This window comes from Urocitellus parryii, chromosome 12, assembly GCF_045843805.1.
Source record: "Urocitellus parryii isolate mUroPar1 chromosome 12, mUroPar1.hap1, whole genome shotgun sequence".
NCBI lineage: Eukaryota > Metazoa > Chordata > Mammalia > Rodentia > Sciuridae > Urocitellus > Urocitellus parryii.
In genome coordinates, this window is record NC_135542.1 from 20,980,912 (window position 1) to 21,007,881 (window position 26,970).

Here is a 26,970-nt window from a genome sequence, read left to right on the forward strand (position 1 = left end):
AGGTCAAATATAATATTGATCTTCACCGTAAGTAATTTTCTGTGAATTTTCCTATCTTCCTAAATAAATTATGTCTTCTAGGAGGAAAAAAAAAAAAAGAACACAGGGAGATGCTAAGTCAGGGCCATGGGGCATCTGATGGCCCCTTCCAACCCCAGCCCCAGAGCGCGCGCTGAGGTTCTCGGAGGAAGCATAACCCCACCCGGGAGCCAACCCCAAAGCCTGAGACGAAGAGTAATGGTTTATTGAGTCATGTGGCAATGGTGGGTTTCTTTAAAAAAGAAAGAAGCATCAAGGAGAGAAGCCCAAGGTGCTGGGAGACAATTCAGAGGCCAAGTCTGGGGTGGAAAGAGGGAAGCAGGACCCACCAGAGCTTCATATACAGTATTTACAGATGGGCCTCGGGGGCTGCCTCGGTGTCTTCTGGCTGCTGTAGGAGGGCTGTGGTAGCTCAGGTGACTTGGCAAGAGCAGTTGGAAGGGGAAGTGTCCTCCGGTTGGCTTTTCCCACCATTCGGCCTTGTTCTGCCCTGGGCAGGGCCGCACCTCCCCTCCCGGGGCCTAGGCCCTGGGGAATGCCTGTCTTCAGCTGCTTCTGGATGGCTGATGGTGGCTGCCAAAGAGGGGAGCCACCGGAGGAGAGGCTGGAACTTGCATAGCAGCAGGTGGAGTGGGGGTCAGCTGGCCACGCAGTGGGGTGACAGACTAGCAGCCCTCAGCCCGTGCCCGGGAGACAGAGCAGGGAGAGCCAGCAGTGGTGGAGGCTGAGGGGGGGGTCGGGGTGCCTGTCGGGGAGAGCCTTGGCACTGGGCTGTGACCTGTGGGTGGAAGGACTTGCCTACACTCCACCTCTGCTGAGCTGTGTTGACGAGCCATGCGAGTGCCCTGTGCCCGTGCGGGCAGGCAGGCCCACCTGTGCCCCCTCCAGGTCCTGGGGCACTTCCTTCTCTCCTTTGGTGGCTCGCAGCCAGGGAACATTTCTTCTCCAATTCCGCATCTTTTGGAATGGGATGGTCCTCTTTCCCTTGAACTCCTGCCCCCATTAAGGAGTCCTGGAGGACAGTTTGGCCTTCTCCAAGGTCATCCCGTCTTTCATGGTTGATTACATTAACCACACGGGGAGTGAGCCACGAAGCTGGACTTGTGGTTATTTTTCATGTAATAAATAAAGATTCCTTTGTATGACTCTCTGAGGCCTGTCCCAGGCCGAGTCCTCCTGCTGCCTGGTCGCTCCCACTGTCCCCATGGCAATTACAGATGGTCAAAGGCCGTGGCAGAGGTGGGCGGCACGCTCGGCCTCGAGGTGGAACTGTAATAATAGGGGGAACCTGGACCATCGAAAAAAACAACAACACTGCTGGTCAGAGGGGAGGTGGCGGCTCGGCCTCCCGGCCTCTGCTGACCTTTAAGACAGCAGCAGTTAATCATTCACCCAGGCCTATCTGATCATCAAAGATTAACTCCTCTCCAGCCCTGTCTCCTCCTTCTCCAACCTCACCTCGGAGTTGCCGGCCAGAATGAGAGCCTGTCTTGCCCCCTCCTCTCTCTTGACCTTCAACACCTGGGGGCAGGGAGAGGGCAGGAGAGAGCCGTGGCCCATGGGAGCACAAGAACCAAGCACCAGACTTGCCCAACAACAGCAGGTCGCAGAATCTGATGCCCAGACTGAGATTCCCACCGGGCCAAGGAGGCCTGGGCTCCAGGCCTGCAGCAGGCTCCAAGCCCCTGCTGGACAGCAGCTTGGGGAGGCTCAGCAGGAGGTTGTCCTGACCCCTGACCCCCTGCATGTCTCCTTGCCCTTGTCCTTCCTGGCTGAGGTGAACCAAGAGGTGGCTTGGAATTGTAGACATCTGCAGGGCCTAGGGCAGAATGCTCAGAGGTTGCAGCAGCAGAGGTTCCCAGGCGGTCTGCCAGGGCTCCTCTCCAGTTCAGGTCTGCTCTGATACCCTCAAGGCCACCACTCAGGGAAGCCCTAGTGGGAGCCCTCCAGTTCCCCACTGTGGGCTTGCTTTCTCCCTAGCCCAGGTCCCATGGCTAGACAAGGGTGGACAGTGGCCCTGAAGCCTGCTGAAGCCATTATCTCTCTCTGGACCTCAATTCTGCATGCTGTCCAGTTCTCAAACCAAATAGGCCAAACCTGGAGGAACAAGGCTCCCTGCTAAGGGCTTTGGTACAGAGTCAGGATTATCTGGGACCCACTTAGGTGGATGATGAGGGTCAGGACAGTGTTCTGAAATCAGCTCTCAGGAAGAAGCACAGCAGCGTGGCCTGCAGTGGCCGGATCAGCGTGGCCAGGGGGACGGGGCGGTGACCCTGCAGCAGCAGGCCTCTCTTAGACTCTCCTGAATCTGTCCTGGCCCTCCCCTCAAGTCCTCGACTCTGAATCTTATGCAAAACCATGATTTAGGGCCTTAGGGAGCAGGAGGGAGATCAAAGTCAGGAATTACCTGGCTTCTGCCTTCTCCCGGCAAAGACTGCCCTCCTGCTATGTCCTGTGCCAGGGGACACAGGTCTCCAGGCCTTGTCTAACCTGAGGCCGCCCAGTGCTCAGTCTCCTTGGGCCTGGCCTTATCCCTCCCACCCGCCCTGCCCAGCAGGGGGCCTGCCAGGCTGGACTTACTCAGCAAGCTGGAGTTGGGGAAGCGCCAGGCCTCACTGTAGGAGGAGTAGGGGGTGTGGCCATAGGTGTTGCCCGAGTATTCACTTCCTGTGGAGGCACAGGTGAGAGGTCCGTGAGGAGGATGGTGGCTCCAAGGTGGAGCTGGGGCTGGGGGAGAAGAGCCTGTGGGGCTGGCAGTGGGTGAGTGGCAGGGGGAGGGGCAGGGCCAAGAGGCCTCTCCAGCGTCCCACCGGGAACTGCAGAGTCTGGGGTCATTTGGGGCTGTGCCCTGTTCTCCAGGCACCAGAGGGGCTCCCTTGAAGGAGCCCCAGGAGACAGACACTATCACTAACCCTATTTTACAGACAAAGAAACGAGGCTGTGGACCCACAGAAGCTCACACAGCTGCAGGGCCTAGTGGAGGGCGAACACTGTACTGGGCTCGAGGGCCCAGCTTCTACCCCTGCTTCTACTGCTGCCTGGACCTTCTGTACAGGGGCTCTAGAGGGGCCACGGCAGGGGGCCGGAAGAGGAGCCAGCCGTGAAGATCTGAGAACTGGCTATCCTCCCAGGTGGAGGTCTGGGGAGGGTGTATCCCTCTGTAGCACCCAGGGCTGAAGGCGAAGGCCGGAGAAGAGGGAGGAGCCTGGAGGGCATCCAGCTCTTGGGGACGCTGTGTTCTGGAACTTACTCTGAGAATTTGTCACCATTGTAAGCAAACCCAGGGCATGAATTTATTTACACAGAGTAGACCAGATCACCTCCTTCCGTGAGTAGATCATGGCTTCCCCACAGGACTTATTTCCCAGAGGAATTACTTAAGAAATCTCTGACATAGCAGCAACAATTCTGCTTTCACAATCATCCCATGGGGGCACTCGGCCACACAGCCAATTTAAAGACCAGGACACTGAATCGCAGCCGGATTAAGTCATTTGCCTCAAATTACACTGCTGATAAATGGCAAGGCAGGACTTGACCTTAGAACTCTTGACCCTAAATTCCAGAAAGTTTCTTTATCACTTATGAGACAATGTCATTTACAAAGACAGGTTCCCGCCAACCCTGAGATCCAGTGAATGACCTACAGCCTTTTGGAAACTCATCTGCGATTATGAGCTAAGTGCTTTCTGTGGTCCGCATCTTCTTCCCAGGCTGTTTGAAATCAAATCCCTGTCTCTTACTTCCTGGCTCTATAAACTTGGAGAAGTCACTTGGCCTCTCTGAGCCTTGTTTCCCTCATTTGTCCAATGGAGCAAATTATTGCCCCCCCACTCATGGGGCTAAACATGGTAATACGTAATATATAATTGTGCTTGGAATATAAGAAGCACTCAATAATTGTTAGCTTTTTAATTAGTCTCCCATGAAACAGGTGCTAAATAAAGTTCCACTCAAATCTGTCATACAACCAGCCTTAGAGCTAGGCTGGGGCCAGTGGGGGCTGCTTCCTGGCAGAGAAGTAGGCATAGTGCAGGAGGAGCGGAGGTGGGCACCCGCCCTTGAACTACCCTGTTGACTGCCCCTCTCTGCCATCTCCCTGGCCTCACAGCATGGCCCCACCCTGGCTTTCACCCCACCCTTCTCAAAGCTGAGCGCTGCAGGCTCCAAAGGACGTGGAAGAGACGGAAGCCTTATGTTTGCCCCTCACAGTGCCACTCGTTCATGCATCCGCTCACCTGCACAGGGACTCAGTTACTGAACACACTGGGCACCTGTGCCTCAGCCCCAGGGCAGCCCGGGTGGAGGTGGGGGCTCGGGAGGAACACTCCTGGGTGTGGCCTCTTCCTACCACCAGATCTGTCCACCTGCTGGGCCAGGGAAGACCGAATGTCCTGTCCTCCTCCCTCGGCATGTGCAGTCCTCCTGCACAGTCCCCTTCTTTCTACTTTAGTGGTCTCTCCCTTTCCCGTTCATCATGCCCTGTAGCCTATGATCATGGCTCTGCTATTTTCTACCTGCAAAAAATTTGCCAGGGTGGCAGCATGCACCTATAACCCCAGTGACTTGGGAGGCTGAGGCAGGAGGATCAAAAGTTCTAGCCTATCCTTAGCAACTTAGCAAGGCCCTAAGCAACTTAGCAAGACTCTGTCTCAAATAAAAAGGACTGGGGATGTGGCTCAGTGGTAAAAAGCCCCTGGGCTAAATCCCCAGTACCCAAAACAAACAAACAAACAAACAAACAAACAAAAAACCCAACTTCTTCCTACCCCAGAGCCTTTTCTAGCCATCTGCCCCTTTCTCTGCCCCATGGCCTCTGCTTATGCCCTTCTAATCATGCCGATGCGGAGGCCTGCAAGTCCCACAGCCTCTAACCTGATCACCAATGGCCACTTCTGTCTCCAGGCACCTGCCCCTCCAGCTCACCACTCCCTCTGTGCCTCTGGGTTCCATGCGGCCCAAGTCCTGGTCTGCTTCTGGCTTGTCTCTGCTCCCCACTCTCTTTGCTGGCTTGTTCTCTGTTAGAACTCTACAGTATGTTGGAGAAACCTTCTGAGGGTCTGGGAACCTTCTGTGAATTTCCATTCCTATTCTTTCAAGAGAATTCATCTAATTCCTTGGTTTGAAACAAGAGGGTTGTACAGACTGATATTCAGAGGGTACTGAGGATCCTTTTCTGACCTCAGACGTGTGTCATGTGCCTGCTGGCATGTTAAACTGGGCATTTCACACGGTGTCTCAATCCTAATATGGCCTAACAGGACTCTGGAGTCCCACCTTTCACCCACTTCCTATCTTCCTCCCCTCGTTGCCCACATATATGCTTCCCACCATCACCAATGGGGCTTGCCATGGCCAAACTCGGAGGGACCCCCGATTCCTGTCTTCTGATCCCTGTATCATGCCTATGGCCAGTTCCCCAGCAGCTTGGATCGGCTCTACCACCAAAACATACCACCGGGTCTCCTTACTCCTCCTTTGCTATCCAAGCCACCGGCATCTCTTGCGAGCACTACTGCAACTCCATCCTGACTGGCCTCTGAGCGTCCTCTCTTCATGTCTACAGTCTGTTTTCCCAGAAGGCTTGAGTTGTCCTTTAAAACCTGATCTTGCTGCTGTGACACCTCCTTGTCCTGGAGTGCGCCCAGCTGCTCAGCATCTGGGTGGCCTTCCCTCTGTGTGCTGTCAGGCTAAACCAGTTCCTTCCTGCCGTGCGGCCTCTGCACGGGCTGTTCTTTTGGGGCCAGGGATGGTCAGCCCCAGTTTATCACTTGGCTGACCACTTTGAACACCTTCTCAGAGAGGCCTTCCCTGATCACCCATCTAAAGCAGTGATCTCCTCTCCCTGTGGTCATCCCGTGTTCTGGTTTCTGCACACTTAAAACCATCTGGAATTATGCTCGTTCATTCATTGACTTGTTCATCACTCATTTCTCTCCATTATTAGGTCGTGAGCTCCATGAATAGAGGAACACGTCCTGTGTGCTCCTGCATCCCCAGCATCCCCTCCAAGAGAATCTCCATGGTATCTGTTAAGTGGAAAAGTGGTGAACAGATGGAGAGACCCAGGGACGGATGGTGTGTGCATGATGAGAATACCCAAGATGAGGAGATGACAGGTGGGAAGACGGAGGCAGGGAGAATGGATGCGTGGACAGATGAAGGTAAAGATGGTGTGGAAAAGGACAGATGGATGGACAACAGCATGGATGGGAGGACAGGTGTGAGGGACAGATGGAAAGATGGCTAGATGAAAGAATGGCTATGTGGAAAAATGGACAGATAGACTGATGGAAGAATAGATGGACGGATGGAAAGGTGGACAGTTGAACAGATGGAGGGATGGATAGGTAGATGAATGAGTGGACAGATGGAAAAATGGATGGAAAGATAAATGGGTGGATAAAAGGCTGAATACAAGAGAACATGGACAGATGGACAGATGGAAGATGGGGGATGGATAAATAGATGGAAAGACATGTGGATGGAAAGATGGATAAAAAGTGGAAGGATGGATAGCTGCATGGGGAGATGGAGAAATAGAGGGATTAAAGAAAGGGTGGATGGACAGATAGAAAAACATATGGATCAAGAGAGGGCTTAAAAATGCAAGGTTGCCTGGACAGACAGGTAGGCAGGATGAACGGAAGGAAGGTGGGTGAATGGATGGATGGAAGGATGGCTAGTTTGCTGGATGGACCATCTATCTGGAGGTGTTGGTTCTGCTCTAGAACTGATGTGAGGGTCCTTGAGTTAGTGGGGCTGGAACCAAAAAATAAAAATAAATGAGAGAGGAGAGGACAGGAAAAGACAGAGATGCACAGAGAGGGAGAGACAGAAAAGACACAATGGAAAGTGAATGGACCAAGGAATCTGCACCCTGACCCTTCTCCTGTGCTACTTCCTAGAGCTTACGTTTGTTTCTGGGGTGGCTGGAGGCAGCGTGTCGAAGAGGAAGGAGCCCTAGATTTGGAATCAGAAGATTTGTGAGCAACTCAGCTGCTGAGTATTGTGAAGACCCAGAGCACACCGTTTGCTTTTCTAAGTCTTCTTGTCTATAAAACAGGGGTAACGTCAGCCTCCCAGTCTATGGTGAAGACTCCATGGGAAACAAAGTCCTACGTATGAATGTCTGGGCACGCACAAGTGCACAGTCAATGACCACTTCCTCCTCTCCACAGGGATTAAGAATGTCATTGACATGCCTTACTTCATGTGCTTATTATGACCTTACATTCATGCAGTAGGTGCCTGATGAGTTTATTGACATTAATTGAAGGAATCCCCCTTCAATTGTGACTGGGAGATCACAAGCAGTGGTAAGAGAGATGGACGTGTATTTTTTTCTACAAAAATAAAATTCTTTTAAGAGTTAATCCACACAAGGGCATATCTAGGAGCCAGCTGATTTACTTAAATAGTGTCGCATTTTCTTAAAATTAATTTGCATGCCGCACATACTGGGAGGCCCTTCATGTGCAAGACAAGGTCCCTTCCTCTCGAAATCCACTTGTAGTCAGGGTGGTCGTGTGTGTGTGTGTGTGTGTGTGTGTGTGTGTGTGTTTCTCCACAGCCTGGCTCTGGATGAGGCCTTACTGGAAATGACCTGGAGCCTTTGATGAGAGGCTCCAGCCTTCCAGCTACCTCCCGGGTCAGACTCTGGGCCCCAGGAACCCCTTGCCCTGGGCCTGCCCTCAAGGAATGATTCATAATTAAGAGGAAAACCTCGTTCTTTGGTGTCTTCCTCCTCCTCGGAGCAGGCAGCAGGGGAAGGTGGAGGGGTGGAAGGGGGATGGGGGAGCAGACTGGAGCCTGGGATTTTGATTGAGAGGCCCCATTATCCACACTCTTAAAAAAATAACCGAATCTTTTCCTTTTTTATCTTGACCAATCTCATTTCACGCTCCAGAAGAGGAAGGGAGGGAGGGAGGGAGTCCGGGGCCAGGAGGGAGAGAGGAGTCAGTATTCTGTATTTTCAACGCTGCATTAAGCACATCGCCACGGTAACCAGGCGGCAACAAGTGCCAGCTCAGCAGGTTCCCAGGGAGCACTGGGTCTGCTTCCCTCCTCCTTCTCCTGCCCCTCCTCTGCCCAGGAGAGCCCAGCCCACCTGCCTTGCACAGGGTGCCCAGAGCAGGTGGTCGGCAGAGGGAAGTGGACGTGCCAAGTCTCTGGGTGCAGAGCCAGGGAAGCGGGCCCAGGGCTGGCATGGGGTTCACACATGCCCTGAGTTCAGAGTCCCCTCCATGAGCTAAAGTCCCCTGGACCTCTCTGGGCAGTGGAAGTGTCTCCGTTCTAGCCCATCCACCCCAGGGTCTGCCTCATAGGCTCCTAGATGACAGAGACTTTCTCAAAGAAATCCCCATTGTCCTCATTTGTTCAGACCTTGACACTACAAGTCACCACTGGATGACAACTGGCAGATAAAGAACCCCAAATGCCTGGCACGCAGATTCCAAGCCAGTTCAACCAAGGATGGAAACTCCTAGCTCATCTCAGGCTCCTTAGACCTAGAACCTGGGAACCAGGAGCCTGCTCATGCAGAATGAGTGAGTGGGAGACGAGAAGGCTGTATTTCAATCCCATCACCATCATCATCATCAATGTTCGGATCTCATGAAGGGATGAGATTGCAATTCGTCAAAGTTAAATCACTGCGTGACAAGGGTGCTCCGAGGTCGGGCTCAGTTTGGGCTTAGGGCCTTTGGTCCCCGAAGCACACTCCATTATTATCCATCAAAGTGGTGGAAGAGGTCAGGGAGCTTGGACTTGAACATGGGTCTGTCTGAGCCCCGCCCTTTCCATCATGGTGGGGACATGGGCTATTTGGGAAGGAGGCGGCCAAGCTGGGGGCTAGAGAAGGAGCCAGGAGGGCACAGGGGCATCTTATCCAGGTGTGCACAAGGTGCCCCTTGGGTCCATCACCCTTCAGTGCCCTTTGGCAAGCCTATGTATGGGATTCGGTCTGTCTCCTGCCCCTCCTTTGCAATGTCCCTGCACCTCCCCCATGTGGCCCCTCCCCTTACCTGCCACCATGCCTGCGATGGCAGAAGAGGCATAGCTGCCCTGTCCACTGGTGGGGATGTGGGGCGGGTATCCGGGCAGCGTGGGCCCCACCATCTCTCTCCCTGGAAAAACACAGCAGAGTCATCAGTCGGTCAGCGGGGCTCCTGGGCTCGACGTCTGCTCTCCTTGAGTTCAGCAAGGCCCTGATGCCATTCCTGCCTTTGCCCTCCTCCTCTGAGCCCAAGCCCTTGCCTCTGTCAGGACAGAGGCTCTCCAGGCAGCAAGGACTTGAACAGCACTGTTCTGTTCCCTGTTCTCCAATGGCTTCATCGCCATGAGTGTTATTTATATCACGATCCTGGAGGCCAGGGGATAGTCTGCGAGTCTTCCTGATCCCCGTGCCCAGCACAGCCGTCGGCACACCCCGCCTAAGTGTGTGCACAGAGACCAGAGTCTCAGCATCTTCTCCAGCTTCCGCTCGGAGGGTGAAGAGCAGACATTACCCATCGACCACCACCCTTTCCACTGACCCAGAGAGCAGGGTTCTTCTCCTTGACTTGGCCTTCCAGGGGAATAGAATCTATCAGAGATGCAAGGGACACAAAACCCACTGCCTACCCCTAACCTAAGAGGAGACGTGCCTGAGGGATGATTAGCTTTTACAGGTGACCACCAGCTGCATATCGGTCACCTGCATTTCTGAAAAAAATGAAAACTTTCTCAGCGACACGGATGTTACTGGGACATCTGTGTTATCTGTTACACAGAGAACTTGTGGGACATACCATGCTGTGGTGACACCAGGGGAACTCTGTGAAGACCCTTCTCCCTGGCTCTGTCTCTCCTCTAAATCAGGAAGTGAAAGCTTTCCATTTAGGAGACGCAGATGACCTGGTGATGTTCTCCCCACCGACCCCCTGCCTGACAGCCAGGGTCCCTCACCTGTTCCCCTCTGCTACCACCCCTAGGTGCTGCGCTCCAGGTCAGCATCTGGCTCATCCCCAGGTTCTGTGACAGAGATGGCATAGCCCGGTTTGCCCAGGGGGAACCAGGTGCTGACCGTATCACCAAGCACATTTATTACTAATGTCCATTTCACTTTCAAAATGCTGCTATTGCATGATGAATTATTTGGCCCTCCGTGGTCTTCGTGGTGTCTACAGGGTCCCAATCTCAGCAATATGGTTTTTCAGGCTTGTTAATTATTCATTGTGAGGTTGTCCTGTGCACTGGAGACATTTAGCAGCACCCTGGCTTCTGTCTACTAGAGTCCAGTAGCAGTTCCCACCTGTGTGACAACCCAGTGTCTCGTGACACTGCCGCGTGTCACTAGCAGGGAGGAAATGGGGCAAAGTCACTCCGGGTTGAGACCTCTGTGTTAGGTTATGACCCAGATGCCTTCTGCCTCCCTCATGGAGGCCAAGTTTTCCTCCCAGGCTCCATGGGCTCCCTGTGAGCCCTGCCCACCACCTTCCCAGGGCCACCTCCTCAGGGCCACTGCTTGCCCAGGTTTCCTCCCCTGGGTGCCCTGAGGCCTTCACACAGCAGCCCCTTGGACAGGTGCCTGGTAATGAGGGATGGGAGGTCTGTCCATGGAGCCCAGTAAATTCTCAACTCCTCGGTGATCTCATCTCCCTGACTTCTCACTCCGGAGATTCCCCAAGGACATCTCAACAATCCAACAATACTGAGTAAGTGCTGTGTGCCAGGAAACCTCTAAGCACCCGGGGACACAGCAGACAGCAAGAGTGACCATGTATCAAGGACAGGCAGTAAGTCAAGATGGGGCAGAGGCTGGCATGGGCATTTGGAGCCAGGCCCAAGGTGCCAACGGACAAGACCCTGTGTCCTCAGCCTGGGGATCAGAGGACTGGGGGGTCCTCATCCCACTTCTGTATCCAATCTTCTGCGTGCCCTTGCCAGGCACCTATGTGCCCTAATCCTATTGATCTACGCGTAAAATGGGATCGAATAAACCTCATGTGCCTTATTACCATTCCCCTGAAGTTGTCAACATACGCTATACCCAGGTTTTCATGCTACAGATGGACTCGGATCAGTGCAGGGAGCACACCTTAGAAATGGCCGTGTCAGTGGACCTTGCAGAATAAACCCTCTTTGCAATGAGCTGTCAGCTATATGAAGCTGTGGGAGGGTCCTACCTGAACGCCACCTCTCACCTGTTGACTTTCACTGCAGGGTCTGGCCATGTCTGGTGCTGGACCAAACAGGGTGGGACCCATTGGGATCCTCGAGGTGGGCTCTGTGCACCTGACCCAGGGTCATTAGGGGAACATGGGAGGGTTGGAGCAGAGTAAGGAGAAGGGAACTGTGGCATATTTAGAAGGAGAAGAGAAACGGGCAGAAGCACACCATGGGGACACCTGAGCTTCCTGGGAAGGACAGTGCCATCTGACCGACCCTCAGACTCAGCCCCATGGGCCCAGGGAGCAGCGCCCAGACAGGCACTGGGGACCACGGAGGGAGAGTGGGAAGGTGGAGGGGTGGTGGCAATGGGGGAGAGGTGGAAGAGGGTGGTGGTGGCCGACCAGGTCTGACACCTTCTTCCCTCCTCCTTCCCCACAGAGGGGGATGGGGAGTCCTCTAGATCCAGACTGTGGATGGGGGAAAAACCCCTCCAAACCATGTCTTTCTGCCTGTCACATGGGGCTAACTTGGGAGAGCTGATGACTGGGTTCACCTTCTCCTGGATTGGCGGGCAGGGGCGTCCTAGCACAGTGAGTTAAGAAGGACACTGAGGCAGCCTGTGTCTGCCATGACTGGGGACAGGGTGGTGCGGACCAGTCTGGGCTCACAGGACACCTCTCTGCTAGTGTTCTTCTGTCCCTGACGGCCTCAGGTCCCTGCTCCCCCCCTCCAGACCTCATGCTGGGGCTTTCCCTCTGCTGACCCTGGGCTCTGGAGCTGTGTGGTGCAGTGGGCAGACTCCAGGGCACACATTCCATTAGGCCACAAGTACCCCTCCCCCAGCACGAGTCCCCACACTGCCCCTGCAAATGGAATTCCTTGTCCTCCGTCCCCTATGTTCTGATATTTTAATGTTCTTCTCCCTGGAGTTACCTCATTTCCTTTCTGGATCACCTGCCAGAGCAGAACTGGACACATTCCTCCCATGACACCTGGCCCTCCTGGAAAACGTTCTCCTGCGGCCCTCACCCAATTGTGCAGCCCTAGTTTGTCCTGCAGCCCACAACCCTCTTGGCCCCAACTCCTTAAAAAAATTGGGGGTGTGCAGGCTGGGAGTTAGCTCATGGTAGAGTGAGTGCCTAGAATGTGTAAGGGCCTGGGTTCCATCCCTAGCACTGGAAAATAATAATATTTCTTCCAGAAAGCCAACAACCTTGCTTCTCTCTTAGAAACCAAACAGAAGATGCCATGAGCTTAAATGCTCCAGAACAGCCTAACACACTCTTTCCCTCTCTCTCTCTCTTTTTTTTAAGACTCTTCATCCTTAATTTGTGTAATTCCATCTCCTCTGCATACAACATATTTCCAAGGTGGCCTTATTTTTAAGAAGTTGACATAGGCCCAGGCCCAAGTTGACTGGCTGGGAGGTGGGATTCTCTAAGACATCTCTAGCACCCCAGGATCATTGGTAAGTATTCTAGAGAGTGGCAGAGCTGGGCGGGAAGACCTTAGCTGGAGGAATGCAGAGGGTAGAGGTGACTTCAGACTATTTCATTTGCCCCCTTTGATGTCTGCCCTCTGTGTGACCCCTTTTCAATTCCTTATCTTGTTCTGATAGCATGGAGAATTATGGCAACCCAGAAATCTCTTTGGCAGGACTAAATATAATTTTGCACAAAAGGACGGAGGAGGGTAATGAGCTCTTTGATGATAAAACCTAACTTCAAGCTTTCTGATCAGCTGAGCTGCAGTCAGCCTTGGAGCAGCAGGGCAAGATTGGCCTTGATGTTACTGGCAGGGCCGGGCTGCGGGATCCGCACTGGGATGTGGACTGGGCTGTCCAAAGAGGACTGGCAGGCATCTCAGGGGCAGTCTATTCCCTAATGCTTCCTCCTTCTTGAAGCTGAGACTCAGAAGGGAAGTAACCCTGGACATCACACTAACAGAGCTACCAGCTTTGGAATGCTGCTCAGGGGAAGCAGGTAAAGGGGTTGCAGGAAATGGCAGGAGGCCCTCGGGTCACACAGTAGAGGGGAGCCAGGAAGGTCCATGCAGGTCACAGCTGAGCTGATTATGGAATGGAAACTCCCAGACGGTCCCTCCTCGCCCTGTCTGCAGAATTTCCTAGGAGAGCTCGGTCTCTGCTTCCTGTCCTTTCTTTCAAATTTCACCTCTTCTAGGTCTGCAGCCCCCCAGACCCTTGAGCTCATGCCCCTCTGGTCCTCCCCTGTCCTATCCTGTCCTCTGAGACCTCCCACCAGGGCTCAGCCTTGTTAGGTATATAGGTCCAACCTTGACCATAGGCCTCAGCTAGACAGTGTGAAGAGCTCCAGGCCAACACCCCGAGCTCGGCACGGTTGCCAGCCATTGCCTGCCTGCCCTTCAACTGCAGGACTGGCTTGGCTCCTTGAACAGCAGCCCTGACTTGTTTCCTGCTCCCAGGCACCTGCCTGGAACCAGTCCCTCCAAGTCTGGACACTCCTTGCCCTTCTTGGGGCCCTTGCCTCTGTGCTGAATCTCCAGCTCTGGGGCCAGCCACTGGTCTCCATGAGTCTCACACCTGAACTGCAACAGCATCTGGGCCTGGCTTTGAGGTCACCTGCCAGGACATGACAGTGCTGTATATCTGGCTGCCTGCTGCCTCAGGGACCACCTGCTGTCTGTTGCCAGCTGCCTGGTCCTGTGGGTTGGATCAGCTCCCTGTCCCACAGCTGGCTTGAGTGGGCTTGTCCACGAAATGAAAAGCCAAAGAGCCAATAAAATGTTGGTTGACTGCACTAGCAGCCTTCCTTAAAAGGGTCCTGGGGAGGCCGGGCGTGGTGGTGCACACCTGTAATCCCAACAGCTAGGGAGGCTGAGGCAGGAGGATAGCGAGTTTAAAACCAGCCTCAGCAAAAGTGAGGTGTAAGCAACTCAGTGAGACCCTGTCGCTAAATAAAATATAAATAGGGCTGGGGACATGGCTCAGTGGTCAAGGGCCCCTGAGTTCAATCTTGGGTACCAAAATAATAATAATAATAATAATAATAATAATAATTATTATTATTATTTTTAAAAGGGGGGTCTTGGGGAGGGGAGAGAGTGTGGAGGGGGCCTCAGGATCAGGGAGTTGGCCCTGGGCTGTTGTGTGGGCTCTGATGTACCAACGCCCAGCCGCCATCTGTCCTTCCCTCTTTCTCACTGGCCCTGCCACGCCTTTCTGCAGCTCACACAGGAAAGAACTGTTCCCCATCGTCTCCCAGTCCCACCTACTTCTCCACTGCCCTACCTCCTGCCATTCCACAGGCACCTGAGTTTGCCCAGGGACTGGCCCATCCACCCCACAGCACATTCGAGCCTCCTCTACTCCTCCTTTCCTTCCACTGTCTGTCTGACACCATTTCACTCAGACCACAGCTTTTCTTCTTTAGTCCTCTGGTCAAGACGAATGACCCATCTCTGCTCACTTCATCCTCTTGACATTGCAAACGCTGGAGTCAACATTTTTTCCCTCGCATCAGCCCTTAAACATTGCCTCTCTGCCCACTCTCTGAATGTCCATCTCCACCAACAGGACCTCCTGGCTTACAGGTAGGGATGCACCGGGAAGGGAAAAAATTCTAGGTGCTAGGGAGTAAACACAGGGTGGGTTACGAGAAAGGATCCGTGCACTTGACTCAGAGATCTCTCTGGGCTGGTAGAGGTGCTGGCCCTCTGGGACAGTGGCTTCACGTCCAAAGGCTCTCTGGGGGCAAAGCCTACTCAAACAGCACAGCCCTTCACTGAGCTAGCTGGGATACCTGGTGCCCATAAAGGACTTCATTTCAAGACAACCTGTGAGGTCCAGCATGTGTGAAAGCATGGTGCAGATGGCCGGTCTGACTCTGGGTTGTCTCTGTACCAGATGTCCTTGCCCTCTTGCCCTGGTCTCTGCTCTAGCCTCTCAGGGTAGTCAGGATGGGAGCAAGGGCAAGGAGGCATTCTCTCTGTCCCTAAATGCCTGCACACCTTGGAGACAGCTCCAACACAAGGGAGACTGGTCTCTGCTGAGCTAATAGTTGCCTGGTTGGCCTCCTGCCTGGCTGGTCCACATCTGAAGTAGTTCGTTTCTGTAGATGCCCTTCAGACTTCACTGGGAGTCTCTGTCTCTGCCCAAGACAAACCTGGACTTTTACACACAGCACAGGCCCTGGCTGGCTGGGTGGATGCCCTTCTGTCAGGGAGACAGAGAACCTGAGGACTGGCCCTGGGATGCAGGTCCAGCCTCGGATGCAGGATACATGCTCCCACCTGTGGATGGGCAAGCTTCTCCTTTTCCGTGCAGGGCAAGGTTTGCTCCAGGTGGCTTGAACCTGCTTCTAGCTCTCAGTGTTTTAAAACAGATGAGGTTCCTGACAGGAGGCCCATCAGGGTCCCCCCATACTCGGTTGAAAGATGCAGGAGCATCCTCTGCTGGCCCTGCCTTGTGCAAATGGGGAGAGCTACATCACAGAGGCCCAGATGGAGCTGGCCCCCATTCCTTTTGAGGACTTTGATCCAGAAAGGATCAAAGGTCACTGTCTTTGCCCTATGCGGTTTTCTTCTTCCCCCTTTTTTTTTAAACTTTAAGACCAAGACCAAAATGTCCCCAGTTTCAGCATCTTGCTCCTTGCCTTTGGGTCCCTGTTCTTCCACGGGGTCCTGGGGGGCCTGCACCACTCCCTGGCACCCCCAGAGCGCCTGTCCCTTCGTAGCCTGTCCAGACCGCACCGGAACCGCGCCTGGGCGCCGCCACCTCCGCCAAGTCGCGGGACACAAAGCCGCGGTGCTGGCCCAGGTGGGGCCGGGGACCTGGGCCAGCCCGAGGCCCTCCCTCCCCCCGCGTACCTGCACGGGGACCTCCCTGTCGTACCTGAGAGGAGGGCCTGGCCCGTGAACTGCCCGTACACGGAGGCAGCATGGGGAAAGGCATTGAAGGGCGGGACCGAGGCGCCCGCGGGGCCCCCGGCGCCGACTTGCTGCAGATCCAAAAAGGCGGAGCTAGATAAAGAGGAAGGGGTGGAGCTAGAACTGGACAGCTCGGGGCTTTCCTGCTTTATGGCGAAGGGTGAATGAGGATCTGCCGGAGGGAGGGAGACAACAAGGAGAGAGGGGTGTGAGATGGCGGGGCGGGCACATGCACGACAGCCATGGATGCGGCCTGCGGCGGGCGGGAGGGCGGGCGGCAGGTGGCCGTGGGCCCGCAGGTGCGATGCCGCCTGTGCCCGCAGGAGGGCGCCAGGAGACCCAGGAGGTGGGCTGAGGCACGCCCCCTTGTCCCCCTGGAGGCCCAGCCTGCAGCCCACCTCTCCTCTCCAGGCTGGGGCCACAGACGCTCCTCCTGACACCAGCCACATCTGCCCTCCCCTGCCCTCCAGCCGCCCTCGCAGCTGGGCCCGGGCAGCCCAGGCGCCTTGGCATCCTACCTGCCACCACGGGGTAGCTCTGGTGAGTCGACAGGTTGCGCCCCAGGGGCGTGTTGGAAGGGGTCAGGGTGGCCTTCCCATCCTCCAGGGTGCTGTTGAGCAAGGGCAGCGGGTAGAGGCCCTGCGGGGGAAAGAGGAATCAGTAGGGCACAGGGAGGCCCTGGCTAAGTTTTCCAGAGCCTGCAGCCTGTCTCTGGACATGAGGGCCCTAATCTCCCCCAGGAAAGGCCCCTTTCCTCCTTGGCTCCTGGTGTCCCTTGTTCCAGGTGGCCTGTTGAAGGAATTCCTATTCTGCAACTCAAAGCCTGCTGTTCTTATCCCAGTCCCTCAGTGTGAGTGCCTCTTCCAGGGCCCAGAGTTCAAGGTTGGCTGGTGGAAGGAGAGTCCAGGTACAGGATGGCTGGTGTCCTTTAAGGAACTGTGTCCTGGCTGGACACTGGTCTCTCCTTGTCCCCTCACATGGTTTGAGCATGGTCAATGCCAGTGGCTGGAACAGGCAGTTCACAGTCCTGCACACCATTATTCATGTATTCACCTTCAAATAGAAAATACAGGCACAGTGGGTCCCAGTGGCACATGGGAGGCTGAGGCAAGAGGGTGGCTTGAGTTCAAAGCCCGCCTCAGCAAAAGCAAGGCGCTAAGCAACTCAGTGAGACCCTGTCTCCAAATAAAATACAAAATGGGGTGGCTCAGTGGTTGAGTGCCCCTGAGTTCAATCCCCAGCAACAGCAACAACAACAAAAAAGAAAATGAGGCACAGAGAGGTTCAGAAACTCCACACCCTCCCCTGTAGGCTGGAGGTGGGATTCAGATTCCAGTGCCCTGCTGTGTCACCTGCTGCCCTAAACTGGATGACATCCTGACCACTTCTTACACTTATATTGGGGTTTTGCCTGTCAATCTTATGGAGTCCCCCCCTCCCCAGTCCCTTGACATGAGTGCATGTGACCATGTCTGTTTGGTACATGTAGAGGCTGGACCACGAGGGTAAATGTCCCTGTTTGGCTTATTGAAACCAGGACTAAACCTAGGACATCAGAGTCTGACTCTGGTCCACAGGACAGGTGCATTCTCTCTCCAAAGCCAAGCCAAAAGCAGCATGCAGATTCTGCTTGAAAGATGCTTGCTGTTCATTTTGGTTGCAAATCTTTATCAGGTGCTCTTGGTTATTTCCACTGAGCAGGGCTCTCCATAAAGCTGCAGCGCTTTCTGGTTGCATGCTGGGCACCTTTGGAAGCTGCAGGCAATTCTGGAGGGCACCAGGGCACCATTAGCATGTAGCAGCAATTACTGACTAAGTGGTGCTCTGGTTCCGTGCCTTCCTAGGGGGCCAACTCCCAGGCAGGGCGGAGTTGCTCAGAGCCTGGCCTGGCTTAATGAAATTGAATAAAATCCCTAAATTCTAGACAGTGTAAGAAAAGTTTGAAAGGCCTTTGGTTGAGTTGATTTGATATCAAAATATTTACTCAAGATATTTCTAGTCTCCAAAAACCAGGCTATTCAATGAAAGAAGAAAAAAGAAACAACTAGAGTCTAACATTTTTGAATAGCTTAAACATCTCAGAGATGACTGGATTGTTTTCTGGTGTTGAACCTAGATTTGGGGCAGAGTTGCACAATGCTTCAGAACTCAGGCAAGCCAAGGCGTTCAGTCTACTTGACTTCCTGCATCCTTGTTCTCACCTGTGTGAGCAGGTGGGAATCAGACCTAGTCCTGAACTCCCCTATTCCAATAGACCTAGGATCTACTTGACTGATGTGAAGAGTGAATGAGATATTATCTACAAACTTATATGCAACATTCATCCCAGAATGCTTGCTGACAACAGATGCTCAATGAGTTATGATAGATATTATTTGGGGGTTTGGGGAAGAGTCAGAAGCTGCCAAATTCTTGGTCTCTGGCATCATAATATCCACGCTCTGTTGGTCCGCTTCTTGGTGGGCTTGTGAACTAGCAGAAGGAGAGCTCTACGGGCTTCTGATGATGCTCCCTAGTAAAATAGCAACCAGGACAGAGGCCACCAGAAGTTCCCGTTAAACTTTTCCCCCCGATTGATTTTCCAGACAAGAAGCTGGTGTCTTTGCCCCATGCTAAGGTCAAGTGTGAGAATCGGTGCTTTGCTCTTGGATCCCCCAGCCAGAGGGCCTCTCTGTGCCTATGTGCAAGAACACAGTGTTACTCTGGAAGCACAGTCAGTACCAAAGGCTGGGGAGGCAGGGGCTCAGACCTAAGAAGCCCTGGGCACAGGCTGGGTTCTCCGTGCCCCTCACCACCCAGCCAGGTGCCTGAGAGAAGGAGTGATTCACAGTCTGCACCTGGATTTCCTCCTCTGTAGGCTGCCTGGTGGTGGCAGTTTGAAGGTTTTCAGATGCTTTTGCTTGGTCTTCATTCAAACCAGGATGTATATGGAAGCATCTTTGCCAAGCAGGTAAAGTGGCACCATCTGAATAAACCCGGGGCTGATAGGCCTGAGCCTGGCAGCCATCTATTTCCTCAAGACTTTGCCTGCTCTCTGGGTCTGGGCGATCTCCACACAAGTGGGGAAGGAGGACTGGGTGGTCCCTGAGGTCCCCTCGAGCTCTGAGAGCCTCTCATTCCTGGATCCCCCGAATATGTATGCCAGCAGGGTCCAGGGGCTGTCTGTAGCCAGGCAGGATCCTTTGGGAGTTAGGTTGGAGCCAGGAAATGGCTCTGGGACCCAGCAGGTGCCCAGGTGTTATCAGGGGGTTTCTTTGCTCTCTGGGGCAGCTGGAGCTGCACTCTGGTTTCTGCAGGCTTGCTCTCACAGAGAGGCCATCCTATAGGCCACTATGGATGCCCTGTCCCCTCCAGGAGCTGTGCTGACCCTCGGATGAGCACCCAGGCCCTCTCCCAGGTCTGCCGACGGCCAGCTCTCTCTGCACCTCTCATCGTTGTCACAGCCAAGGCTGATAAAATCGCTGACGCAGATCGACTGCCCAGCTGTGGGGCTGGCTGGGGGCCAGTAGTCCAGCCGGCCACTGGCAACTGTTCAGTTGATCATTGGCAGCACCCCTACTGTCCTACTTAGATCTTAAAGGTGTACGTACACACACATAGTCTCGTCTCTGTTCTGGATCAGCGTGGGCCCCCCAGAGATGCTCCTCAGTGGGCTGACTTGGGGGCCAGACTCAATGCTCCCCAGACAATATGAACCCAGGGCTCAGTGGTTGCCAGCGAGGCAAAGGCTCTACTGGCCTCGGGAAGGGACCTCTCACATCTCGCTCAGCTTTTCCCAGAGGCCGACCTGTCCTGGGTGCTGGGAAGAAAGACTCCCAGCAGCTGGTGACCTACTGTCCCGATTTCCCCAGGTGCCTCTGTGCCCTCTTGGGACAGCCTTGAGTGGCTATTCCAAGAGGCACGCAGAGTTTGGTGCTGGGGACGAGAGCCACGGCTGAGAGCCTGCACCACCCTCCAGATACCACTGTGCCTCGCTGCACCCACTAGGTCCTTTCCATGCACCTGAGAAGTCCCCAGGAGCCACATGTGGGTCGCTGGACCCACAGAGCACGTCTGAGGGGCAGGGGTGGATTCGCAGAGCGGCGTTGAGCTGAGTCATAGTGGCCAAGTGGTATTTTTCCAGGAGGAGAAATAGGAGGAAAGGCATTCTCCGCGGAGGGCACATGGTGTGCCAGGGCAGAGGGGTGTGGACGAGGGTGGCATGCTTGGGGACATGAGTAATGCAGGCTCATGGGGTGTGCAAGGGGAGGTAGGGCCAGAAGGGTGCTCAGGTCATAGCGGGAAGGCCACTTGACAGTGACAGCGTCCGGCCCTGATAGCACAGAGATGGCACCCCTGGCTATGCCACCCACCCTTAAAGGGACAGGCTCCAAGGTGAGGGCAGGCGAGAGGCCAGGAGCGGAGCTGCCAGAGCACCTAGGGAAATCGAGGCTCGAGGCTGCGTGGAGCAGGTGCCCCAGCCCCCAGCCCCAGAGCTCTGCGGACTCAGCCTGGCTCACCTGCTCGCCTTTGGTGTGGCCGGGGGAGGCGTAGGCCTCGGGGTAGTGCTGCCGCTCGAACGGGCACTCGAGCGGCTCCAGGTGGTGCTGGCTGAAGGCGTCCGTGCGCAGGTGCTTCCGGGGCCCGCTGCTGCTGCTCTGGGAGTCGATGCTGAGCCGGCAGCTATCCTGGTCACCTGCGTGGCCAGGCAGGGAGAAGGCTTTCAGGGGACCCATCCACCCATCCCGGGGGCCAAGAGCCGGGCTCCAGGTCTGGGCCTGCAACCCTGCGGGGGACAGACCCCGAGTGTCCCCGCCCGTCCCCACAGGACTCACTGTCATCCATTTTCCTCTTGCTGTCGCTGCCAGGCTGGGCGATTCCCAGGAGCCCGTTGATGGAGTAGGTGGAGCCCAGGGAGTCCGACTGGGGGGACTCGGGGGGCGTGACGGCGGAGCTGGGGACTGCAGTGGGCGAGAGGGAGAGTGTCAGGCCGAGGGAGTGCCCCCAGCCCCTGCAGCCATCCTGGAGGGACCAGCCAGCCACCTGGTGACCCGAGCCCTGAGCCCTGGTGGCAGCTGGAGTCACCCATGCCTGTCCTTTCCACCTCTCTGTGTCCACGGGACCTTCCATGGGGACCAAGACAGGCTTGTCAACTCGACAGCTCCGTCCACGCAGGGGCTGGGGCAGGTGGGTGGCGTGGGTGCTGGGATGCGTCTGGGGGCTCCTGGGGGACACGGTGGGGGTCTGTGTGCCAGGGGTTTTGTGAGCTTCCAAGCCCCCAGAACTCACTCAGTGTGTGTCCCGGGCTCAGGGACTTGGTGGCCACGCAGCTGTCCATGGGGAGGTTGAACGGTTGCTGCACTTTGGTCCGGATGATTCTGCGAGGAAGAACAAAAACGTCACTAGAGAAAGAGGAGGAAACAGGCCCCAGCGCTGCCCAGGTGGGTGGCCTTTCTGACACTCCACTGGTCACCTCAGAGGGGTTTCCGCCTCAGCTAGTCCACGTCTGTTATGGTGTGGATGCGAGGTGTCCCTAAAGCTCAGGTGTGAGACAAGGCCAGAAGGTTCAGAGGAGAAATGGCTGGGGTGACAGCCTCAGCCCAGCCAGTGAACTGACCCCTGCTGGGATGAGCTGATGGCAGCTGAGGTGGTGGGTGTGACGGGGCAGGTGGGCATGGGGCTGGCCCTGGGCTACATATTTGTATCTGGCGAGTGGAGTCTCTCTCTGCTTCCTGATCCCCATGTGAGCCTCTTCCCTCCGCCACACTCTCCTGCTATGATGTTTAGCCTCACTCCAGCCTGAGGAACGGAGCCTGCTGTCTATGGATTGAGACCTCTGAAACTGTGAGCCCTCAATCAACTCTTCCTCCTCTATAGAGGTGATGCTCGGGTCATTTAGTCACAGCAACGAGAAAGCTAACTAGAACAACATCCAAATCCCCGATCTCTGTCTTCACACTGGCCCTGCCTGTGTCCTCATGTCATGTTGGAAACATTGGTCACTCAAGGTCAAGTGCAGATGGGGCATCTGCCTGCCCCTCCCAATCAAGCTCATCCCTAAGTTCTGTGGGTTTGACCTTGATGACCTCTCCAGCCTTGATCCTTCCTTGATAACCTCAGTGCATGCCAACAGTGTTCTTTCCCACCTCGGGCACTCAGGGCCCACTCCTCCACTCTTGTCCCTTTCCCATCAACTCACCCTATTGGGGCAAGGTGAGATTTTTGAAATGCAAGTCAGCATCCAGCTTAAAATCTGACAAGGGCTCAGAGGTCAAAAGCAAAGAGTATATAACTTGGCACCAACCCCTCAGCATGCCTCAGGTTCCCTTCCCTCTGTCTACTGGCTCTCCTTTAGCTTCTTGTATAAGACTGTGTTAGCCACAGGGCATTTGAGTGTCTCAGACCTTTTTCCTTTCCTCCCTTTTGACTCGTCAGCTCTTCTTCCTTGCCTCTTACTCAGGGGAAGCCTTTCATAACCCCATAAAGTCACCCTGTGCTGGTCCACATGCCCCCATGTTCCTGTCCTTAGCAGGACTTGGAGCTGCATTTTTATAATGTCTGTGTGGATACTGGGTTTGGTCTGTGCTCCCATTAGACTCTAAGCTGGACAGGGGAGGAGTTTTGTGTCCCCAGGGCCTGCAGGTGACGGGTAACTGAGTGAGTGGTGAATAATGGATGAAGAGTACGCGCTTGATGGGCTGTAGCTATCTGCAGGGCTGAACAGATGACCAGGTGCTTGCATGGGGCCAGGAGAGGGGTCAGGAGATGACCAGTTCAGGAACATTCTTTGGTCCAATGAAAGAGGTTGTGGTATCTGAGGAAGGAAGGTACAGATGGGTCCCTGTGGAGTGGGGCAGGGGGAGGGTGCGTCCAGTGTGGAGAGAGGAGGCGGGGGGACACCTTCGGGGACGGAGAGGTCCTGCCAACTCTGTAGCCCAAGGCCCGAGTCCCTCTGGGTTGGGCCCCTGCTCAGTTCCTTCATGATGCCAAAGCCAGGCGCCCGCCCAAGGCCAGAGGCTGCAGTCTCTCACCTGTTGATGGAGCTGACACTGGGCACGGTGTCATTGTCACAGACGCCCTCGGCCAGGAGCCGGTCCCTGATCTCCCAGGCAAACATGGTGGGGTTCTGCCGCTTGTAATCCCCGATCTTCTCCACCACCTTGGGGGTGGCCACCTTGGGCTTGGAGCCCCCTATCACTCCAGGCCGGATGCTTCCAGTCTCGTAGTACCTACTCCAATAGAGAACCCCAAAGAATTACCCAATAAGCAGGGGGTCTCTGGGGGGGATGTGGCCAGAGCCTCCCCCCTCTGTCTGTCTGAAGCTTCTGGGGAGGGCCATGGGAGTGAGGTGCCCGAGGCTGCCTCCGGCACCTGGCATGCCCAGAACTGTCCACATCCCTTTCTTGGGGAGGCTCATGCTGCCGCCAAACCAGAGCCCTCTGCTGGACGCCCCAGCTCCTCTCCTTGCCTTGCCTCTGTCCAGGCTCTGCCTGCCCCATCAGGGCCAGGGGCACGAGGTGTCCCCTGTAAGGAGGGGCGTCTTGGCTGGGCCCAGTGGGAACCGTGGGGCACAGTGGCGGTTTCTCTGGGCTGAAGGCTGACTGATTTTCTCCTTGACCATCTTGCTTCCACTGCCGGTGTGAGGCTGGTCCCCTGGACTCTGGAGGCCAGCCTTGGGGATCCCTGGCCAGGCTCAGTCCCCCGAGCTGAGCCTGCTGGCGTCCAGCCTCTGCCCCGCTCTCTGCTGTGGCAGACGGGTGGCCTGGGTCAGGATATCCTCCCCTCCCTGCTGTAGACACCCTCTTCTGTCATCGGGGCCAATCTGTCTCTTCCAAACTCTGTTGGTCACTAGTGACCAGAGTTCCCCTCCTGTCTGGGACTCCACAGCCATCTCGGGAATCCCCTCTCCTGGACCCCAACCTGACAGCCCAGGGCAGGGAGTCGGGGTTTCCAGGGTTCACTTACAGCCAGGCCCTTTGCCTCCTGGCACCGGGGGTGCCCCTGAATCCACGTGCGGGGTGGAGGAGGGGGACGGGTGCATGGAACTACCTCAAAACCCAGAGTCCTCCAGGGCGGGGCATTTCTGCTGGAAGCCTGTGCTGCCCCTGCCCCACCCCCGAAGTAGTTCCCCACCTGGTTACAGAGGGAAGGTGGGGGCTTAGACCCAGTCCCCTAAATCAGTCTGAGCTGGAGCACAGACACTTAATTTTATTGTTATGTTTAAGTTTCTTCCAGGGCAGCTGGGGCTGAGGGCCACCATGTTGGGTGCTGATAGAGCACCAGTTCCCAGGGGTCCCGAGTGTCACCTCATAAGAATCCCAGCCTCTAGGCCTGACTCCCAGGGAGGCTACTCAGGGAGGCTGAGCTGGGCCTGGAGACTGAGCAAGCCACTCCCTTGCTTCTGTCGCAGGGGCACAAACCCAGACGTCCCCCTTGCACTGGTTAGACCCCAGGAGACTTCTCTACTGTGGGGCCCTCCTAGGGGCCCCATTTCCCTAGGTGTCACCAGAGAAGGAACTGGGGGGTGAGTCTCCTGTATGAAGAGCAAAGACGGCTGCAGAAACAAGACATGGGTAAAGGATAAAAAGGAGCCAGGCGCAGTGGTACACCCTGTCATCCCAGCAGCTCAGGAGGCCGAGGCAGGAGGATGGCGAGGTCAAGGCTAGCCTCAGCAGTGGTAAGGCACTAAGCAACTCAATGAGACCCTGTCTCCAAATAGAATAGACAATAGGGCTGGGGATGGGGCTCAGTGGTCGAGTGCCCAGAGTTCAGTCCTGTTAACCCCCTTTCCCCCCAAAAGAGAGAAGCCAAAGGAAGGAGAAACGGGTGGAGAAGGAAGCGAGGACAGGGAACAGCAGGAGGCCATAGCGGGCAGAGGCGCCACCACACCCTGTCCGGGTCCCAGGACTGAAGCTGGACGTGGGAGGCCCGCTCTGCAGAGCGTGGGGCGTGCTGAACTGCGAGCTTACCTGCCGAGGATCTTGCTCACGCAGCCGTGGCTGACGCGGAGCTGGCGAGAGATGTCGCAGGGCCTCACGCCCTGGTGGGCCAGGTCCACAATGCGCTGGCGCACCACTTCGGGCAGGGGTCTGCCGTTCACAAAGGCCCCTCCCAGCTGGTTCAGCCCGCCATGGCCTGGAAACACAACACCCCGGGGAGAGTGGTCAGGACCAGGCGGGGAGATGGGGAAGCATAGGCTGCAGGTGTGCGACCCTGACTGAGCCCCGCAGGCCTCCTGCACGCCCCTCCCACTCAGAGTCCCACCTCCTGGAGGACGGGGCACCAGTGGTCCTGATGCTCAGACCTGACGCCCACTGCTGGTTCCAGAGGAGTGCAGCATGCCCTGGGGGCCCTTGGGGCCTGTCCTATCTCCTTCTGACCAAGCCCTTCACTCCAGACACCAACCCCCTTCCTTCCTCTGAAGGCAGGTAAGGAGAAAGACTCAGGGTGTCCTTGTGTCCTGGGTGTCCTGGGGGGACCCTCTCCTCCCTGGGTCTCCTTTCCTTTTCTAAGAAATGAGGGCTCAGGAGGAGATCCATGGTCTCCCCATTTCTCTTTAAACCACAGAAGTGGTGTTGAAACCCAGTCACAAACATAAACACCAAAGAATGAACCCAGAGCGTCTCTGTTTGAGCTGGGGGGAGCAGACCCCAGTCCTGACGCGGGTGTCCTGCCTGAGAGAGCCTCAGGGTTTCTCCTCCAACAGGTCATAGCACTAAAATGGTGGGCAGAGGCCTGGCCGGGGACCCCATGGGCTCCAGGACGGCCCCGTCAGGCCGCAGACTCTCAGCTGCTTTCCTGCTCTGGCCTCGGTCCTCCTCCATTCTGAGAACATTCTCTCAGCAGACCTGTGCTGACTGAGTGCCCACTCTGTGCCAGCCGCGGTGAGAGGCTCATGGTCACTGAGGTAAATAAGGCAGACCCCAGCCCACTCTCGCCTCATGGCTTTATTATAGTGGAATCCCAAAGTAGCAAACAGTCCCTTGGAACCAGAGGAGGGGACCTGGCCCTGGTCAGGGAATTACAGAAGGGTTCCTGGAAAGTCGAAGCTGAGGCCAAAGGTAACGAGGTGCCCGCCGAGTGGCAGAAGAAGGAGAAAACTATTCCGGGCAGAGGAACAGCGTGTGCAAAGGCTTTGAGGCCAGAGGGCACCGTCGGTCAGACTCCCTGACATGTTCCACTCCATGAAATCACTCAGTGGGGCTGATTTTAGGACTCAGATCTCCACTTATTCAACCAGGGGACTGGGACCAGGAGAATTTTAGCGACTTGATTTACATGACTCATTCGAGACTCAAGACTATACCAGAAAGAGCCAGGATCCACCCGAAGTCTGAGGCTCAGACCGGAGCTGCTCCCAGGCTACCCAGTGGCTCAGTGGCCAGAGCTGGCCGGTGAGGTGTGGGACTGGCCTGCAGTCCTTTCTGAAGGTGCTGTGGCCTGGGTAGGGAAGGTCTTTTCACACCAGAGCATGATTTGGTGGATGCCCTGGAGGTGGTCAGAACCCCGGGGTGGGAGTCAGAGAGAGCCGGCAGGCGAGAAGGAGCCATGACCAGGCCCCTGTGGGAGCCAGTGGAGTCTATTTATGACTGCGGGCGGGAAGGGTCTTAGCTGGGCACCGAGTGCCTTTCGTTGCCCAGTGACAGCACGTTCTGAGCTGCCTGTCCATGTCTCCTCAGGGGCTCCAGCGGCCTTCAGCAGAACAGCTCCCTTAAAACAAAGGGCTGTGAGCCTCAGCGCGGCCCAGACAGTGGGAAGAGTGGCCCTCACGCTGGCCCCTCTGGCCACGCATCTCCCCCACTCGCCATCGTACTGCCCTTTGGATCTTTTGGGCCCCGAGGCTAAACCAAAGGGGTGCTGGGCAATTTCCCAAACAGACACGACCTGCTAGGT

The 26,970-nt window shown here is 55.6% G+C and overlaps 1 protein-coding gene across 1 annotated transcript; it reads right to left on the minus strand.

Annotated features, from left to right (window-relative positions):
• Positions 1 to 222: 222 nt before the first annotated feature.
• Pax8 (paired box 8) lies at positions 223 to 26,885 on the minus strand. The gene is made up of 11 exons (XM_077792072.1): positions 26,879 to 26,885; positions 25,047 to 25,212; positions 23,109 to 23,306; positions 21,367 to 21,455; positions 20,913 to 21,038; positions 20,598 to 20,773; positions 16,617 to 16,737; positions 16,064 to 16,270; positions 9,066 to 9,167; positions 2,620 to 2,706; positions 223 to 1,327 (listed from the first exon to the last, which is right to left on the minus strand). Exons 1-11 carry the CDS (start codon positions 26,883 to 26,885, stop codon positions 1,251 to 1,253), a joined length of 1,356 nt encoding a protein of 451 aa, XP_077648198.1. The 3' UTR covers positions 223 to 1,250.
• Positions 26,886 to 26,970: the final 85 nt, after the last annotated feature.